General features: G+C 41.9%; 1 protein-coding gene across 2 annotated transcripts in view; it reads left to right on the top strand.

The window, feature by feature from the left end:
• The window catches only part of LOC141476546 (BDNF/NT-3 growth factors receptor-like), a 200,238-nt gene that overhangs the window by 128,303 nt on the left and 50,978 nt on the right, over window positions 1-20,957 (top strand). For both annotated transcript variants that reach the window (XM_074165228.1, XM_074165226.1), the window contains one exon: window positions 19,041-19,229. In XM_074165228.1, the coding sequence (XP_074021329.1) occupies window positions 19,041-19,229 (189 nt within the window). The remainder of the gene's footprint in view (window positions 1-19,040; window positions 19,230-20,957) is intronic.

Here is a 20,957-nt window from a genome sequence, read left to right as displayed (position 1 = left end):
TGAAATGAAATTTCAGAAGTGACTTTAAACACAACATTCTGGTTTCACCATGATTGCACCAGACCAGGTAAGGAACAAACTCAAAGACCAGAAAGCTTTCACTTGCAATGATTTGTCTCAGTGTTAAGTGCAGCATAAATATGTACGTTTGTGTAAATATATATAGATGTCCTTTGACTTACTCTCCAAGAATGTATGCAATCTTACAGATTTAAGAAAACAAAAATCCATAGAAAGGGTCTGAAAGGCCTAGCAAATCTGAAGGGAAGGTAGTAACCATGCAGTAGCTTTAAATGCTAGACTAACAAAACTGTGATGATAATTCTCTAACCCCTAACTTCCAAATATCCTTCAGAAAATTACCTAGGAGATAATAATTAACCACAGCCACTTAGTAAAAATACAGCATAAAGGCATAGAAAAGCCTATCACCTTTGTACAACATGTAGAAACAGATCCTCAATCTTCCTCAAACTCTGTTCATAGTTTGCAACATGCATAGACAGTCATGAAGGTCAACATACTTTACAAGTGTGCATTTTTCTTAATATTACAGTAGACTTTTAGGGCTGTGTTGTTAGTATTCTGTGTGATGACCTGGATTTTCAGTGGCATGGTTTTGAATTCTCCTGTTGGTAATTTCGTGGACCCACAGTATGGAAAAGGTGTATTAATTCAATTTAAGATATTTTATAAAGCAGTATAACTAGTAAGAGCACCAATTCCAACAATAACTTAGTATTCCTTACCAGTTATTAAGATACTCATTACTACATGTGGATATAACCTTACAAGACTCATCTTGTAAATATCAATCTATTCTAGAGCCTTCCTCTCCAGTTAAAACAGTCCCTGTGCAGAAGCTTAGCTGTTCTGAAATGCTATACATTTGTATTGATATTATATTTTTGTCTATGAATTAATCAAGTCTTGTTGGTGTCTTACACTAAATCCTATCAATTGTTTTGTAGAAAAGGAATTTTGCCCACACCCTTTTGGAAATGTGCAGTAGCTCAAAGCTAGTACATTTCATTTCTGAATATGCCATTACCTATTTGCAATGTGGAAGTACTAGGAGTGCCTCAAGATTTAAAACGAGTAAGGAAATGCAACGTAAAGGAATTAGTCACTGTTACTTGATTACTAACAGTCAAATTCAACTTCTCTTGAAACTGGTAGCAGAACTCCCATTGACTTAAGGCAGATCAAGATTTGGCCTGGAATGGAATGGAATAGAATAGAATAGAATAGAATAGAATAGAATAGAATAGAATAGAATAGGAGTAGTTGGAAGGGACCTACAATGATCATCTAGTCCAGCTGCCTGAGCACTTCAGGGCTGACCAAAAAAGTTAAAGGATGTTATTAAAGGCATTGTCCAAATGCTTCTTAAATGTTGACAGGCATGGGATATTGACCACCTCTCTAGGAAGCCTGTTCCAATATCTGACTACCCTCTCTGTAAAGAAGTGTTTCCTGATGTCAAGTCTGAACCTCCCCTGGCGAAGCTTTGAACCATTCCCACGCATCCTGTCACTGGATACCAGGGATCAGCACCTCCCCCTCCACTTCCCCTCCTCAGGAAGCTGTAGAGAGCAATGAGGTCACCCCTCAGTTGCCTCCTTTTCTCCAAACTAGACAAACCCAAAGTTCTTAGCCGCTCTTCATAGGAAATTCCTTCCAGCCCTTTCACCAGCTTTGTTGCCCTCCTCTGGACACATTCGAGTACCTTAATATCCTTAAATTGTGGGGCCCAGAACTGCACACAATACTCAAGGTGAGGCCGCACCAATGCGGGAAAATCACCTCTTATGACTGGCTGGTTATACTGTGTTTGATGCACCCCAGAATGCAGTTTGCCCTCTTGGCTCCCAGGGCACACTGCTGACTCCTATTGAGCCTGCTGTCAACCAGCACCCCTAGATCCCCTTTCTGCAGGGCTGCTCTCCAGCCACTCCTCTCCCAAATTTATAATTGTGCCTGGCGTTACTCCATCCCCAGGTGCAGAACCTGGCATTTGTTCTTGTTAAATTTCATGCCATTGATGATTGCCCAATCTATCTATCCCTCAAGAGAGTCCACAGCACCTCCCAGTTTGGTATCATCAGCAAAGTTGCTAATGGTGCATTCAACTCCTGCATCCAGATCACTGATAAATATATTGAACAGAACTGGCCCTAGAATTGAGCCCTGAGGAACCAGGACTGGTGACCAGTAGCCCCATTCAGTACAACCCTTTGAGCCCTGCTTTTCAGCCAGTTCTTCACCCAGTGTACTGTGAACCTGCTCATCCCACAGTTGGACTGTGAAAGACAGTATCAAAACCCTTACTAAAATCCAGAAAAACTACATCCACCGCCTTCCCTTCGTAAGGTGGGTTACCTTATCATAGAAGGTTATCAAATTAGACAGGACTTTCTCTTTGTGAACCCATGTTGACTATGCATGATGATAGCATTGTCCTTTAAATGCTTTTTTAATAGCACCCAGTATTATTTTCTCCATAATTTTCCCAGGTACTGAGGTTAGACTAGCAGGTCTGTAGTTTTCTGGGTCTTCCTTCACACCCTTTTTGTAAACTGGAATAACATTGTCTAGCTTCCAGTCAGCAGGGACCTCCCCAGACTCCCAAGACCTTTGGTAGATGATCGAGTTTGGTTCTGCCGTAACATCCACTAGCTCCTTCAGTACTCTGGGATGAATCCCATCAGGCCCCATGGACTTGTGCACGTTCAGCTGATACAGCTGGTTCCTTACAATTTCAGTGTTCACAAATGGAAAGTCACTGTTCCCACACTTGTGGGACTGACTCGGAGGACTAGGCAGCCCAAGATCTATCAGTATTATTAAAGGCTGAGGCAAAAAAAGCATTGACTGCCTCCGCTTTTTCTTCATACCTATTTGTCAGGCGACCATCGTTAACAAGTATAGGTTCAATGTTTTCCTTGGACCTCCTTTTGCTATTAACATACTTTAAAAAGCCCTTCTAAGAAGATAACACTAATTGAGCTTTGGCCTTTCATGTCTTCTACCTGAATATATGAAGCACAGCTCTGTAATCTTCCTGCGAAGCCTGACCTGTACAGTCAAACCTCTCCCTTACATAGAGAGTTCAACTCTTCCACCTCGCCTGCCCTGCCTATCCCTCCTGAACGGCCTGTAGCCCTCCATCCCAGCACTCCAATCATGGGACTCATTCCACCAAGTCTCACTAATACCAATGACATCATAGTTCTGGGAACTGACCAACACTTCTGGTTCATCCTGCTTGTTTCTCATACTGCGTGCATTGGTGTACAAGCTTTTCAGATGTGCTCCTAAGCCCTCAGTGCTCCCTGGAGCTGCTTAAATGTTCCCATTAGCATTGCCACCCTCAGGTGATTACATGCCAATCTTCACCTACTGAAATCCCGTTGGTATCCCTTTCCCCCATAGATTCTAGTTTAAAGCCCTCTCTTGATCAGTCCTGCCAGCTTATTCCCAATCAGGACAGGTGGATCCCATCAGGCCCCAGCATACCCTGTTCCTCGAAGGCTCTTCCATGGTTCAAAACCCAAGTTTTTGTGGAGGCACCAATCCTTAAGCCAGGTATTGATGTCTTGGGCATGCCTGTTTCTTCCAAAGTTTCCTCCCATTACTGGAAGGATTGAGGTAAACACTACCTCTGCTCCTGAATTTTTTAGCATTGTTCCCAGGGACCTGAAATCTCTTTTGATCGACCTCAGACTTTTTGTTGCAACATCATTGGTACCCACATGAAAGAGCAGGAATGGATAGTAGTCTGAAGGTTGTACTAAGCTTTTCAGTCTTGTGGTGACGTCCCTAATTCAGACCCCAGGGAAGTAGTAAACTTCCCTGAAAAGAGGGTCCAGTCTGCAAATGGGTGACTCCATTCCACACAGGAGGGAGTCACCTATGACCATAACTCACCACTGTTTCTTCTCAGCACTGGTCTTAATGCAGGTTTTGTTGCAAGGGGTTGGTCTCTCTGACCTTGGCAAGACTTTTTGCATAGGTTCATCCTCTCTCTCATTATGCGCTTTGTCTACCATACACAGGGCCTTGTACCTATTCTGTAAGGGTATCTTAGAGGGTAAGGAAGGTTAAATCTTAGTTTCTTTAGTGTGATGTGAAATATAGATAAGCTTTCAGCTCTTTATAAACATTGTGAACATACTGAAACAAGGTTAAAAAAAAGAACAAAACTTAATAAATAAAATCCTTGGCCACAAGCTAGAGCCAATGTTGTCAGATTCATAAATTCATGTACAGTTTTTGTTTAACATTTTATGTATGCTTTAAATGTCTTATATGTTTGATTGTCAAGTATTCATTTGAGTTTGGACCTTTGTATTATTTTTTGACTTTTTTTTTAAGCATGAATTCTCATATTTTATTTCATTTCTTTTAGGTTTTGTTTTATTTCATAAGATTCCATTTGATGGGTAAACAAAATAAAGAAAAGACAGAGAGAGGGGCTGTCGAGCTTATTTATGGAAGTTGCATGCTGCACGCTAGGGAGTGGAGAGTGTTCTAACCCAGTGAAGTGCCACCTCCGTTGCACTTCCTATTTAGACATTGGTTGTGTTGGAGAATTTTAGAAGTACATTCAAATCGGTATCTGGTTTTGCAACAGCAGGGCGAAGCCAATCCCCGATGCAGCTACAAAACTCAAGAAAGTCCAGAAATGAGCTATCACACTCTTTTCTATTGCCTTGTTCTTACTGTCTCTTCAAAATGACATTGAGAAGAAATTTTGTTAGGTTGTTTCCTCTGACAACTTTTTTTCTGTTTGAACTTAACTTGAAAGATGTTTTTTATAAATAACATCAAGGGCAACAAGAAAAGCTTCTACAGGTATGTCGGTGATAAAAGGAAGACTAGGGAAAATGTGAGCCCTCTCCAGAAGGAAATGGGAGACCTGGTCACCTGGGACATGGACAAGGCTGAGGTACTCAACGAATTTTTTGCCTTGGTCTTCACTGGCAAGTGCTCTAGCCACACCGCCCAAGTCGCAGAAGGCAAAGGCAGGGACTGTGAGAATGAGGAACCAACCACTGTAGGAGAAGACCAGGTTTGAGACCATCTCATGAACCTGAAGGTGCACATGGGACCTGATGAGATTCATCCACGGGATGAAGTTGCTAAGCCACTATCCATCATATTTGAGAAGTTGTGGAAGACCCTGGGAACTACAAGTTGGTCAGTCTCACCTCTGTGCCTGGCAAGATCATGCAGCAGATCTTCCTGGAAACTATGCTAAGGCACGTGGAAAATAAGGAGGTGATTGGTGACAGTCAACACGGCTTCAATAAGGGCAAATCATGCCTGACAAATTTGGTGACCTTCTATGACGGCATTACAGCATTGGTGGATAAGGGAAGAGCAACTGACATCATCTACCTGGACTTGTGCAAAGCATTTGACACTGTCCTGAAGGACATCCTTATCTCTAAATTGGAGAGACATGGATTTGATGGATGGACCACTTGGTGGATAAGGAATTGGCTGGATGGCTGCACTCAAAGAGTTGTGGTCAATGGTTCAATGTCCAAGTGGTGAGCAGTGACAAGTGGTGTTCCCCCAGGGTTGGTACTGGTACTGGTACTATTTAACATCTTTGTTGGCTACATGGATGGTGGGATTGAGTGCACCTGCAGCAAGTTTGCTGATGACACCAAGCTGTGTGGTGCAGTTGACATGTTGGAGGGAAGGGATGCCATCCAGAGGGACCTGGACAGGCTTGAGAGGTGGGCCCAGGCAAACTTCATGAAGTTCAACAAGGCCAAGTGCAAGGTCCTGCACCTGGGTTGGGGCAATCCCAAGCACAAATACAGATTGGGCAGAGACTGCATTGAGAATAGCCCTGAGGAGAAGAATTTGGGGGTGTTGGTTGATGAGAAGCTCAACATGAGCTGCCAACGTATGCTGCGCAACCCAGAAAGCCAGAGAGGGTAGATTTAGATTAGATGTTAAGAAGAAATTCTTTACTGTGAGGGTGGTGACACACTGGAACAGGTTACCCAGAGAAGTTCTGGATGCTCCATCCCTGGAAGTGTTCAAGGCCAGGTTGGATGGGGCTTTGAGCAACCTAGTCTCGTGGAAGCTGTACCTGCCCATGGCGGGGGGGGGTTGGAACTAGATGTTCTTCAAGATCCCTTCCAACTCTAACCATTCTATGATTCTATGAAAGAATATTCATCAAAGGTGAACTGCAAAGTGGATTTTATTTTATTACATTAGCAACTCTGGAAAACTCTTCCACATGTTTAATTTGAATGTGTGTGTGTAATTCAATTGATTTCAATGGGAAGACTTGCATACTTAAAGTTTACTTCTTTTATATTTTCAGAATATGGCCTTAAATCCCAAAGCAGTAAATTGCAGAGTTGGCCCTGCAAATCTTATTTATGTATGTAGCTCCACTGACTTTACCAGAAAGATTATGGATAGTATGAATTGTATGCATAAAGGGGGCAATAATCTGTGTTAGTACTTTTGGGTTTTGAACCAGTCATCACTTACACATTCAGTTAGCAGTACTTACTCAATACAGTCAATACTTTTGGTAAGAGTACAAATCTTTAGTAGGCTGAAATGCTGAGTCTGATCCAAGAGCAAGAATAACAAACTATACTGTTGGTCCTGCAGACTATATACTGACATGCATACTTAACTGTTCAGAGGAAATAACTATAATGAGTAAAGTTAAACAAAGGTACAAGCATTTTGCAAGAACAGGGACTACATTTAGACATAACATTAGACGCTCATTTTCATGATATTTACCTATCCAGTCCTGACTTTATCATTTGATCTTTTTGATTTATGAAATTGTTATAAGAAAGATGATGGCTTTTGTTGGTGGTGGGTTATTTTAACATAAAGTTAGTTACAAAGACTAGCAGCAAAAGACTGAGATAAACCTATATATTTCTATGAATTTGGATTACATTTCTGAGATTTGGTTTGATTTTAATTCCTTACAATTACGTTGAGTAAAAAAGAAGAGATGATATTGCCTTGTTTCTTTTGTGATTGCTTTTTAATTCCATCCATTTTCACTCTTCCATTGAAATATTTGTCTTTTTTTTGCAGTAGCAGCAGCACCAGCAGTCTTTTTCAGCATACACTGTCCTTCTCTTTTTACAGTATTGTATCTTTTTTTTTCTCCTGTCCTGATTCTTGTTCTTTCTCCATAAACTTACTCTTGCTTCATTTCTAAGACTAGTAGTCTTTTGACTTTTTCCTTATATTCTCTGCATTCTCTCATATCCAAACTCTTTCTTCCTGCTGTGCTCAAGTTTTGGGGATCTCCTTATTAGTCAAAAATATGTCCATATTTGCATTCTTCTGGGCTGGTGTAGTGAGATATTTCCTGTAAGTGGTTAGGGAAGGGGAGCTGCAGGTGCTACAGTGCTTTCTTCCCTTCTCCAAAATCTCTCCCAAAGATGCGTTCTTTAAAGAAGAGGGCAGAGCTGTAAGTCTACTGGTGACCTAGGAATCATGGTGTCTTTGGTCACTCTGCACATAGTGTGGTGATTTGAAGAGGGATAGCAGCAATTAAGGACATCCATCATAGTCACTCTTTGAAGTTAGATGTCAACAAGTATTCTACTGTTCCTCAGAAAAATATTGGGAATGTCTGCCTTTTTTTCCTCCCTAAGTCTATGTGGAAATGGTCTTATTTTATAGAGATAACTTTCTCTTCTGCTCACCAATTCTCTTTTAAGTTTCTTTTAATTATTTTTTTTCAGACTTCTCACTTATCGATAAATCTCTCCCCTTGTTTAAATAATTCTGATACCAATAGACTGGCTCTAAATCAATAATGAATCATTTAGATCAGCAGTATGTGAAGTAAAGTCAGTGAAAGTACATCGAGCATAAATTGGACCCTGAGCAGAGCTTGACCTTTCTAATTCAGCCCTCCTTTTCCTGTTGTATATTTACTATTTGCAATAATTTGAAAATTATTCATGGATTGGGCAGCTAAATATTTTGTTTAGGTTCATTTCAAAAAAATACCCTAAAAGCTTACCTGAAGCTTTTTCCTTTCCTTTTTTCTTGTTCCTCACAGTCCTCTGGCTTCTTCTCTTCTTTCAAATTGTCAGTTGATCTGTCTTTCCTTCTCTTCAGTTTTTGAGGGAGTTCAACATCCTCTTTCCTGATCTCCTGTAAGCTTTCTTCCCCATAAGGTACAAATGTGCAGGTTCTCTGAATACCCTTTTGAAGGGCTTTGCCATGGTTATGTGATGGCTTAAGGTATTCCAGAGTATAATGTAGGCCCATATTGTGCCAGATTTAGTCATCTGATCTCTGAAGTAAGCGTTCATGGATTGTTGGAAGTGCTGAGAACTATAAAAACAGCATTATAGGGAACACTGGTATTCCACGTTACACTGCCCATTTCATTGTTCCACTTCAATGGAAATATGTATGCTGAAACATGGAAATATGTAAGCTGGCTTCCATTTGTTCTAGTTCTCTTTCGTGTGTATAAATACAATCATCTGCTATGAAAAATAGAAATAGATTCAGTAATTGGAAGTAGATATAGCTATTTTGTTACACAAGCATCTAAGTTGTATGATCAGACTTGTAGAAGAGGTTTCTGTCTTAATGAATCCTCAAGGTTAACTGGAAGCTATTAATATTTATACATTATAAATCATTGTTTCAGAAATTTAGCAATTAATCAAAAAAGATAGATTGAAAGAGTCCACATTAGGGTATATATTTCTTTGATATGGACATGCAATTTCCTTCTAATTTTAGTAACAGCTGATAGCATCCTTCAGTGATTCTATATATATTTTTGCAACTGCAAGGACTCAGTGTGGTGGATAATCACATGTCCTGGCCTGGAGCAGAGTCACAGGCAATACTGAGCCAAATTGCTTTCATTTCAAAGAGGACAATCCCCTGTAGATTGCCCTGCCCTAGGGGCAGCAACTCACAGCAGTATTTTGAAAATATGGCTCAATTTTAAATGAAAGACTGCCCTCATCACATACACATTTTAACTGTAACTTCTTTCCTTGGCTGGAATGACAAGAACTACCACTTTCCCAGGAAATCCATCAGCATTGGTTTTCCCTTGGGAATTGAAATAATCTCTTTCCAGGTGGAGTCACACTTCATCACTCTTAATCACCATGTTTAAAAAAAAGCATGAAGTCCAACATGGTTCTTCAAGAGGAAGGGAAAAATTTATCATAACTGCTTTTCCTTCCTAAAGAGGTTGTCAAGTTTCCATTCCCTGTTGCTACATCATACTTCATTGGAATCCAAATACACGTATAAACCTGTTGCTGTTTAAGTAAAATACCCTGAGATCCAGGTGAAGTTGTTACTTGTTGTTTGGAGGTGATGGCATTGGATCTAAGAGCTCATGTTCCTAAATATGGAGCTCTAACATTTTTTGTTCCTAGGTTCTGAATTTTGCCCAAGCTGAGGGCAGCTGTAACAACAACTGTATCTAGAAGATACAGTATCTACAAGATGTATTTACAACTGTAGATAGCCCACATGATAGCATTTTGATTAGTGATTACCAGAGAACAGATACTCATGCCAGAAAATGGAAGCTTTTGGCAGACTGAGCAGAGAGGCTGAGGATTGATGGCAGAGAGACAGAGTTATCCTCTCATCAATCTAATTACAATGGGTTTGACCGCCTCTAGGAGAGGAGGAGAAATTCAGAAAACCTTCAGTGCTTTTTTTTGTCCCCATTTGAAGATACACAGGCCTTGCTTCAGGTGCCATAAATCATAGAATCATAGAATGGTTTGAGTTGGAAGGGACCTTAAAGATCACCTTGTTCCATCCCCCCTGCCATGGGCAGGGACACCTCCCACTAGAGCAGGTTGCTCAAAGCCCCATCCAGCCTGGCCTTGAACACTTCCAGGGATGGAGCATCCAGAACTTCCCCTGGGCAACCTGTTCCAGTGTCTCACCACCCTCACAGTAAAGAATTTCTTCCCAATATCTAATCTAAATCGCCCCTCTTTCAATTTAAAACCATTACCCCTCATCCTATTGCTACACTTCCTAACAAAGAGTCCTTCTCCAGCTCTCCTGTAGGCTCCCTTCAGATACTGGAAGGCTGCTATAAGGTCTCCTTGGAGTCTTCTCTTCTCCAGGCTGAACAACCCCAGCTCTCTCAGCCTGTCTTCATAGGGGAGGTGGTCCAGCCCTCCAATCATTTTCGTGGCCTTCTGCTGGACCCGTTCCAACAGGTCCATGTCCTTCCTGTGTTGAGGACTCCAAAGCTGGAAGCAGTACTCCAGGTGGGGTCTCACCAGAGCAGAGTAGAGGGGTAGAACCACCTCCCTCAACCTGCTGGCCATGCTTCTTTTGATGCAGCCCAGGATGCGGTTGGCTTTCTGGGCTGCCAGCGCACATTGCTGATTCATGTTGAGCTTCTCATCCACCAACACCCCCAAGTCCTTCTCCTCAGGGCTGCTCTCCAGCCATTCTCCGCCCAACCTGTATTTGTGCCTGGGATTGCCCCAACCCAGGTGCAGGACCTTGCACTTAGCCTGGTTCAACTTCATGAGGTTTGCTTGGGCCCACCTCTCAAGCCTGTCCAGGTCCCTTTGGATGGCATCCCTTCCCTCCAGCATGTCGACCGCGCCACACAGCTTGGTATCGTCAGAAAACTTGCTGAGGGTGCACTCTATCCCACTGTCCATGTCTCCAATAAAGATGTTGAACAGCACTGGTCCCAGTACTGACCCCTGAGGAACGCCACTCGTCACTGGCTTCTATTTGGACATCGAGCCATTGACCGGAACCCTTTGAGTGCAGCCATTTAGCCAGTTCCTTATCCACCGAGTGGTCCATCCATCAAATCCATGTCGTTCCAATTTAGAGACCAGAATGTCGTGTGGGACTGTTTCAAACACTTTGCATAAATCCAGGTAATCAGGCTATTGTAAGATTTAGTTGTTTAATACAGAATATAAATGTATCTTTAACTTCCTGCATTCACAAGGAATTCCATCTGCATGTTGCAGGATGCAAAGAATCTGTGCAGATGCTTGCCTCACTTATTCAGTTACACCAGACCCCTAACTCTGAGCCCAGATTCAGCACAGTGCTGTATTCCCCCATAAAATAAATCAGGGGCCTTTATTCGTCTGGGATTTTTGTCAGCACTGCAGTTACTGACATGAGAAATTGTGTGCATGTGTTGTCCTGCCTGAAGTTACATCCTTTTCTTATTAAGTCATTTTCTCCACTTCAGGAATCTAGTGAGGGCTGTTTGTGTACATTAAGTTGTCCCCAAATAATATGTAACTCTCTTAATTTAGCAATCTGAATCTTTCTGTTATTTGCCTACACTTTGCAATTGCATGTGCACAACTCATACAGCCTAATTCTTCCATGTCTTTCTCCTTGCATTGCATTTATATTTATGCCCTGTGATTGTAAAATGCTAACAGATCAATCTGTCCAGTAGTGAATGTATCTGCATGACATGCAAAACCATGAGGAACTCAAAAACAATAGAGACAGAGAAAGGTATGAGTCAGATCCTTTAACCAATTTAGTACTGTAGTCTATTTTTCAAGTGATGGTTGCTAAATATATATTTTTAATTAAAAATATAAGTAAAATATTGGTAAAAAGTCTTTCTCCATCTTTCTTATAAGCCCACTTTAAGTACTGAAAGGCTGCAATATGGTCTCCCCAGAGCTCTCTTTTCCAGGCTAAACAACCCCAACTCTCTCAGCCATTCCTCATGGGAGAGGTGTTCCAGCCCATTGACCATTTTTGTGGCCCTCCTCTGCACCCGCTCTAACAGGTCCACATCTTTCTTGAACTGCAGACCCCGGAACTGGATGCAGTACTCCAGGTGGGGTCTCATAAGAGCAGAGTAGAGGGGGAGAATCATCTCCCTTGACCTGCTGGCCACGCTTCTTTTGATGCAGCCCAGGATACAATTGGCTTTCTGGACTGCAAGTACACATTGCTGGATCATGTCCAATTTTTCATCCAGCAGTACCCCCAAGTCCTTCTCCCCAGGGCTATTCTTAATCCATTCATCTCCCAATCTGTATTGATATTGGGGATTGCCCCATCCCATGTGCAGGCACTTGCACTTGGCCTTGTTGAACTTCATGAGGTTCACATGGGCCCACCTCTCCAGCCTGTCAAGGTCCCTCTGGATGGCATCCCTTCCCTCTAGCAAATCAGCTGCACCACTCAGCTATGTCATTGATATCACTCCATCGTGGACTAGATTAGTCAGGCACGATTTGCCCTTGGTGAAGCCCTGTTAGTTGTCTCTGATTACCTCCCTGTGTTCTATATATCTTCACATAGCTTCTGGGAGGATCTGTTCCATGATTTTACCGGGAACGGAGGTGAGGCTGACTGCTTGGTAGTTCCCAGGGTCCTCCTTTTTACCCTTTTTAAATGAGTAGGATACTTCCATTTTTTCCAGTCACTGGGGACTTTGCCTGACTGCCATGACTTTTCAAATATGATGGAGAGTGGCTTAGCAACTACATCAGCCAGTTACCTCAGGACCCTGGGATGCATATTATCAGGTCCCATGGACTTGTGTATGTTCAGGTTCCTCAGGTGGTCTCAAACCTGATCTACTCTTACAGTGGAAGGGACTTAATTCCCCCAGTACCAGCCTTGAGATTCAGGGACTTGAGAGATGTGGGAAGAGCTCTTGCCATTGAAAACTGAGGCAAAAAAATGTTGGGTACTTCAGCCTTTCCGTGTTGATTTTTACTAGTTCTCCTGTCATTTTTATCAGGGGATAGTACATTTTCTTTAATCTTGCTTTTTTTCCAACATACCTTTAGAAGCCCTTCTTATTATTCTTCTCGTACCATGCCATATTCAGCTCCAACTGTGCCTTAGCTTTCCTGATCCTATCCCTACACATCCGGGCAGGGTCCCTATATTTTTCCCAGGATACATGTCCTTGGTTCCACTTCCTATTTATTTCCTTGTTACACTTTACTTTGACCAGGAGACCTTTCTTGTTTGATTTCTTACACATGAGAATCAAGAGCTCTTGCGCTCTTAAGAAAAATGTCCTTAAAGTGCTGCCAGCTTTGTTCAGCTCCTTTATCCCTGAGGGCAGTTTCCCATTCACTAATTCCTTAAACAACTGAAAGTTTGCTCTCTTAAGATTCAGGGTCTTGACTCTACTCTTCACCTGGCCCATATCCCTGGCTGCCACCAATCTTGACACCCTCTAATTAGTTTATCCGTGTTGGTAAATAACAGGTCCAGTAATGCTTCTCCTCTGGTTGGGCTGTCTATCACCTGGATTAAGAAATTATCCTCAGTGCGCTCAAAGACTCTCCTGGACTGCTTACAGCTTGCTGTATTGCTTTTCCAGAAGATGTCAGAGTGATTGAAGCCCCCCAGCAGGATCAGGGTCTGCGAGCATGATGTTTCCTGTAGTTGAAGTAAGAATGCTTCATCAACAGGCTCCCCTTGATTGGGGAGCCTGTAGTTAAACACCAACCACAAGGTTTCCTTTGTTGTTGTGTTCCCTAATTTTTACCCATAAGCTCTTAAGCTGTTCATCGCTGTTTTTCAAAGATAGCTCTGTGTCATCAATCCATTCTTTAACACACAGGGCAACACCACCCCCCCAACCCTCCTTATTTGCCTGTCCATTCTGAATTGTTTATATCCATCAATTGCAGCACTACAGTAATGTGAGTCATCCCACCAGGTTTCAGTGACAGCGATTAGGTCACAGCTGCATAGTGGCTTCCAACTCCTGTTTGTTCCCCATGCTAGTGCATTGGTATAGAGACACTTCAGTCGGGCTGTCGACCTTGTCACATTTTTAGAGGAACAACCCCTAATTCCTTTGAGGTATTTCACAGGTGTTGCCCTGTGAATTCCTAATACATCATCAAGCCCTGGCTTGACTAACATGCCTAATATTTATTTGCCCTTAAGGTTACATATTACTTAAATTATTATTTTTAGGAAAGAAAATAATCTGCCACTGTAGCATATTTTCTTTGCATCAAAACAATACAATGAGAATATAATTTAGTCTTATGAACCTGCAACAAATAAGGAAAGATAAAAAATTGATTTTTATGTGAAAAGGAAAACACATTGGAGCGTTGATCACCCAAGTGAAAGGTGATGTCAGAGTGGTGTAGCTCCATCACAGTTTTCAAACAAATCTCTCCACCTTGCTTTGCAATGGTTGCAGGTGAAAATAGTCTTATAGGCTGCTTATTGAGTTTAAACCTCTATTACCAGCCAGTTTCTCCTGCCAGAGGTCTCCGAGGAGCATCCTTCCTTCTTTAATTCAGAGATTGTTGGAAGGGGAGTAGAGGCATTTGGCTGCTGAGTGTAGGGAAGTTCTCTAGCTCTCTGGAACAATTGCCATTCAGGTTCCCTTGACTTCCTGGGAACATGCTTGTTGGATGGGAACTGAACTTCTCGGAGAGTTTCAGAATGTTTTTCTCACCTCATATATCAAGGAGTGACATAATACAAGCTTAAATAAGCACTGGTGGGTGCAAATCAGTTAAATACATTAATAATACCTGTCAGAAGACATGAAATTATTTATCCTCTAAACACCCAAGCCTGGTAAATCTTAGTTTTCTGAGTTACAAGCTTAATATCTACAATGTAGGTTTTGGCTCAGTGTGTTGCACATTAGGCACTGGGATAGAAGGACATGCATTGTTTGAGCTGTGAAGAGCATTGTGTTTCAGCAGGATAGATTTGGGTTTAATGTTGCTTGGGGTGATCTTATTCTTGTAGGTTTTTTCACCATCAACTATGGAATATTAACTCCATAATACTTGTTTGGCAACTGAGTGTGGCAGTGAATATTGATATGATGGCATTAAGGCTAACACCAATGGCTGTGTTCTCAGGAGCTGGCAGGGATAGAGATATGAGATGAGGGGTCAGTTGGAAGGCAGAGGGAGACAAGAAATGCTGTTGCTCCATACAGCCAGACTGCTGGGGAAGCATAGTAGCACCATGCCTTGAGCTTTCCCACATTAAAAGCATCAACAGCTGCAAAGCAAAGATCATCACTTTAATAAGCTCACTCTGAATGAATTTGCAGAAAAATCTGAAATTACTTTGAACAGGTTGACCACCTGAAGAGACACTAGACAGGTTTGCTCTTGGAATCTACAGCAAATATATGAGTCTCATGGGGAAAGAAGTCTTGTGTAAGTGCTTTTTGAGAACAAGGTATTTAACTAGTGAAAAAAATACATCCATCCCAAAAGGAAAAAGAGAGAAGATTCAGTATGGGCTCAAAATCCAACAGAGCTGATGCTGACTGGTGATATGCACTCACTGTCCTGCTTTTGACTGATGGTGCACCATTACCATGTCTCTGCACAGACTGGTCTTTGTTTCTCTGGGAACAAGGACTTGAAGCAAGAAGAGCCAATGTACAAGGTAAATCTTCCTAGTAATCAACAACCCTTTTCACGGAAGAAGTCCTAGTTATTAAGGCATCAGCACAAAGCACTATAAGCAATCCTCTTTACCTGAGCTGCCTTGTAACACTTGACCAAGCAGATATATCCCTGGATTAACCACACGGCTCCAACCACAAAGCTAAAATTGGCTGGGTTTGATAATTATTACTTCTATTGCATCCTCGGCTGCATCAAAAGAAGCGTGGCCAGCAGGTTCAGGGAGGTGATTCTGCCCCTCTACTCCGCTCTCATAAGAACCCACCTGGAGTACTGCTTCCAGCTTTGGAGTCCTCAGCACAGGAAGGACATGGACCTGTTGGAACGGGTCCAGCAGAAGGCCACGAAAATGATTGGAGGGCTGGACCACCTCTCCTATGAAGACAGGCTGAGAGAGCTGGGGTTGTTCAGCCTGGAGAAGAGAAGGCTCCAAGGAGACCTTATAGCAGCCTTCCAGTATCTGAAGGGAGCCTACAGGAGAGCTGGAGAAGGACTCTTTGTTAGGAAGTGTAGCAATAGGATGAGGGGTAATGGTTTTAAATTGAAAGAGGATGGAACAAGGTGATCTTTAAGGTCCCTTCCAACTCAAACCATTCTATGATTCATGGCACCTGAAGCAAGGCCTGTGTATCTTCAAATGGGGACAAAAAAAAGCACTGAAGGTTTTCTGAATTTCTCCTCCTCTCCTAGAGGCGGTCAAACCCATTGTAATTAGATTGATGAGAGGATAACTCTGTCTCTCTGCCATCAATCCTCAGCCTCTCTGCTCAGTCTGCCAAAAGCTTCCATTTTCTGGCATGAGTATCTGTTCTCTGGTAATGGTTGAGCCATTGGTGTTAACTTCAGGGATAATTCAAGTGATGTGTGATGCTCAAAAATGTATGGTAAGGGAAATGTGGGATACCGTAGCCTCCAAGAAATCTTTTTATTGTTCAGGGAGTAAATGCACATACAGTAGATTGCTTACATTGTCAGCACATTACATTCAGGGATGGATGGTGGTTTAAATGGATACAGTGACTGTGACCATCTAAAGTCTGGGAATAGGTGATAGCAATGCCATGCCAAATGCAAACCAGGACCATATGTTCTTTCTGATTCTGTATTTGCAAGCCTTTTTTTCTGCCTGAGACAGCTTAGATGAGTGTGGTGGATTGACCCTGACCAGCAGCCATGTACTCACATAGCTGCTATGAGTTCCTATTGAATATCCTGTTTTACTGTCCTAGAAATGTATAATGGACACTTTTCCATGCCATTGCTGTATGCATGGTAGAAGCAAATGATGACAAAAGAGCCTCCTCCTGTGAAGCAGAGAACAGCAAGGATGAAAGACTTAAAGGAGTGCCTCTAATTGCATAGCCAAGAAAATTCACCCATTTGCTGTAAAGGAAGGGATTTGACCCTCATACTGTATTAGTATAAAAAGACTGCATTGTTGCCAAGAAAATGTGTATTTGTCTGCTTGCTTTTTGGTGCCATTAGCAGAAAGTTTGGAGACCTAAGGACAATCTCTAGAAAAAATTAACACTTTTTTTTCATGTGTTTACACTCTATTTCTTCTGAACACAAACTCACGTGCACTTGAAAAATGCATCTTGTGTGCAATCTGAGGGACCAACAGTTTGTTAGGCTCTGCACTTCATTGGAAAAATCTTCACCAAACACTTAATCCTGGTAGCTTTCCTAGTAGAATCAGTCTTTTGAGGATTTGGGTGATCAAAACAAAAATCAGCTTTGGTATTAGTATTCCCTTTTACAAATTGCAGAGATCTAGGTTTCACTTACATTCGTCAACAGTGACTTTCCAGTGAAGTACAAGGCATTTGGAAAATTACTTCTAATGTTTCAAGCCAGTGGAAGAAGTACTTTTTCAAACAACTAGAAGATTTCCCTCATGCACCATTAAACCAATTAGAGAGAAAAGAAATCAGGATAGGGGTGGGAGTATGCTTGAGCCTCTGAAGCTGTGGTTTAAATAGCCACATGCCAAATTATTTACCTTTTTTTTCCTGTAAGCCATGCTATGTAATAATAAAGTGCTTTTGTTATGATACTGTGAACCACAAAACTGTAAGAGTCTAAGTTTCTTTTCTATAATGCTGCCCTTTCTTGGCTGATGTGTCTGGGCCTGTCCTGGTTCTTATCTTGTTCCTTAATTGTGTGTGTGGGATATCCTCCCCATCTTTTCTCCTGCCCTCCATGAAGCATCCACAAGATCTACTGTTGATCCCCATCCTCTCTCCCTCTGCATCCCCCGACTTTCCTGCAAACACAGATGCCATCTGTGTGCAGGTGATACTCAGATCCCCATCTTGCCTCTTCACTGTCCTCTTCTGTTCAACCTAAAACCTGTCTGGTGGTCCAAAGGAGTGGCTGTAGTCTCAGAGTAGACACAGCTTTTTGTCTTCCCCAAAGTCCTCTCTGCTGCTCCCTTCTTTGATTGCTGTGAGTGCTGCTGTCACCCTGCCTGTCACTTTTGCCTGCAGGACAAACACAGGTGTCATCTGAGGATGTCGTTCTAGGAGACATGAATACTACGCCAAAATCCCATGGTTAGCATGGATACTGAAAACTGATATTTGTGGTCTCTGTCAGCTCTTCAATAGCAAATTAGGCAAAATGTCATTGTTTAATGGTGATGCTGATTTTCTTTGAATTCTGAATGTAAACTGGAGGATATAACAGAGAATTAGCTAGCAGGGGTTAAATCACAAGAGTTCAAATGTTATCTGCTCTGATCTCGGTGTTAGATCAAAGGCCCCTGCAACTCTCATAAGGGGAACTCTGCTAAGCAGGTTGGTTATTTTTACCCATTTATAAGGTTTTATCTCCATGGTGCTTTCATTAAAAATACAAAGCACAAACTGAGAAAAAACCAAAAATTGTCACTAAATTACTGATCAAAACAAACCTCTCATTCTGGAAGGTCACTAGACTTGGGTATTGATGGGGCCTCATAAGGCAGAGAAATGTTCCCCTGGGCTGGACAAGCCCCTGTGAAATGACCCCAGATCTCACAGTGGGGTGGGAAGAGTGTTTTCCACTGCTCTTCTGAGTGTCTGCCTTGCACCTGCTGTGACTGTGCAAATTGTCCTCTGGATTTTGGCTCTCAGCCATTTTGTCCTTCAGGAATCATACAGTTTCCCACGTTAGGATGAGCCCATCTCCTCCATGTCTGTTATGTTATAATGCCACCTCAAATAGAAGGCAAATGTTCGCCAGCTTTGTGGGAAAAGGAATTATTGCAGTGTGATGAAAATAGGGCATAAGGTAAAAAAGTGTGCATTTTATAGCTTATTTCTGAGAATGATAGGATTTCATCAAATTTGGAGATCTTTCCCAGTGACACAGTATTCTAGACCCTGATGTATTTAGTCTAGGTGATCTCTAGTACAAAAATTTATGTCACATTCCCACTCTTAATGACCAGATGTATAAAATTCCTGATGTAAGATCAGCAAGGGACATAAAGAGAGCTCTTGACTAGTGGGATGGAGGACAAAATAGTCAAAAAAGAAAAAAAAGAATTGTCTGAGGGAGGGAAAATGTTCTGAGTTACAGGAGAATCTTTGTTTCTATCTCTAGGTCCTTCTTCAGTTATCAGCAATGATGATGATTCGGCAAGTCCCCTCCATCACATCTCGAATGGCAGTAACTCTCCATCTTCTTCTGAGGGGGGTCCTGATGCAGTCATCATTGGGATGACAAAGATTCCTATAATTGAAAATCCCCAATACTTTGGAATTACCAAAACTCAGCTCAAGCCACACAACTGTAAGTATAAATGCCTATATGTAGTTCCGTCATTATTTTTTTTTTTGGGGGGGGGGGGGGCAAGTGCTGGGGGTCCTTAGCAGTGCTAATAGAAATGGTGTAAATTCCTGGGAGTAGAAGGGTGAAGTTAAAATGTATGCAATTCATTAAGGAGTATTTTGGTACATGGGATGAATTGCTTTACATCTGTCAAAGCCAAATTCAGCCCTTGTGATTAATCAATGAACTCAGCAGTGTTAGGCTCAAAGCCCAATCTGTATTCCATCAAAGTCACTGGTAGTCATTCCACTATTTTCAGTGGTCTTTGGCCAGTCCTATGCACCTAATGTATTCTTGGGATAAAACACATCCTGGGTCAGAAACAGAATTCAATATTTTCATTTGTGGCTAAAACAGTGTTGATAACACACCAGTGTTTTGGCTGTTACTGAACAGTGCTTGCATAGTGTCAAGGCTTTCTCTTCCTTTCCCCCCTCCCCCAGCGAGTAGGCTGGAGGTGGACAACAGGTTGGGAGGGGATATAGCCAAGACAGCTGACCTGAATTGACCAAAGGAATATTTCATACCATATGATATTATGCTCGGCAATAAAAGCTCAATGAAAGGAGGAAGAAGGGAGGACATTTGTGGTTATGATATTTGTCTTCTCAAGCAACTGCTATGTGTGCTGAGGCCCTGCTTCCCAGGAAGTGGCTAAATATCTGCCTGCTGATGGGAAGTAGTGAATGAATTCCTCTTTTTGCTTTGCTTGCACACACAGCTTTTGCTTTCCCTTTTAAACTGTCATTATCTCGATCCATGAGTCTTCTTGCCTGCCTTCTATTTTCTCCCTGTCCCAGGAGTGAGCAAAAGCCTGTTGGCTGGGTTTAATGCACCACAATATGAAATGCTGATTTTTGAAGCAGCAATCAATCAACACTGCAGCAAATAACTGAAACATATCTAAAGAATATTATAATTAATAGTAACTGCACTACTTACTATGTTTCACCTGTACATTAAGGTCTTTAACTGTTTCAGAGAAGGTTCTTTCTACCTCTTTATGCTGTGAAATTGTACATACATTTCTGAAGTGTTGCTGGAGCCTGATCTGCTTCTCTGAGAAGTCATTCTAAAGATTGCTAGTGCAGTTGGTGAGTGTTGGATGTGCAACTAAGTGATATCTATATCTATATCCTGACTGATTTATCTTCACAGCACAAACTGTAGTTTAAGGGCGTACAATCTAGGTCAGAAACCTTTGCCTCCAGCTTTGCATAGCTAAAATGCTATAATAGGTGACTTCGTTGATCTGTGCATGGGTGCGTGCATGCATATGTGTGTGCAGGACTTCAAAGGGTGTAAAGACTGATGCCGGGCTACCTATTTGTCTTGTGAACATTAACACTAATCCACATATTGATACTTGCACTAAGCACAATCCACATAAGGATCTTCCTGCAGTGCAACAGGAGGCATTTTCATGCATTTTTATTATACATTCCCAATGTTCTCTCTTACCATAATTTTGTTGTGTGGCACTATTTTTTAATTAGAAATAACCCATAATCTCTTCTACCACAGGTAATTTGAATAATCTGTCATAGCATAAGCAATGGAATGCATTAAAGAGTCACCGAATTGCTGATACTTGATCAGCACAAGAAAGATGTTATATAGAGGCATTAATTCCTGTGAAAAACAGAAGCCAGTAGGGAATCACGAATGGGCAACATGTCCACTAGAGCT

Source organism: Numenius arquata, chromosome W, assembly GCF_964106895.1.
Source record: "Numenius arquata chromosome W, bNumArq3.hap1.1, whole genome shotgun sequence".
Classification (NCBI taxonomy): Eukaryota; Metazoa; Chordata; class Aves; order Charadriiformes; family Scolopacidae; genus Numenius; species Numenius arquata.
The sequence above is the reverse complement of the archived record's forward strand: the minus strand, read 5'-3'. Positions and strand labels throughout refer to the sequence as shown.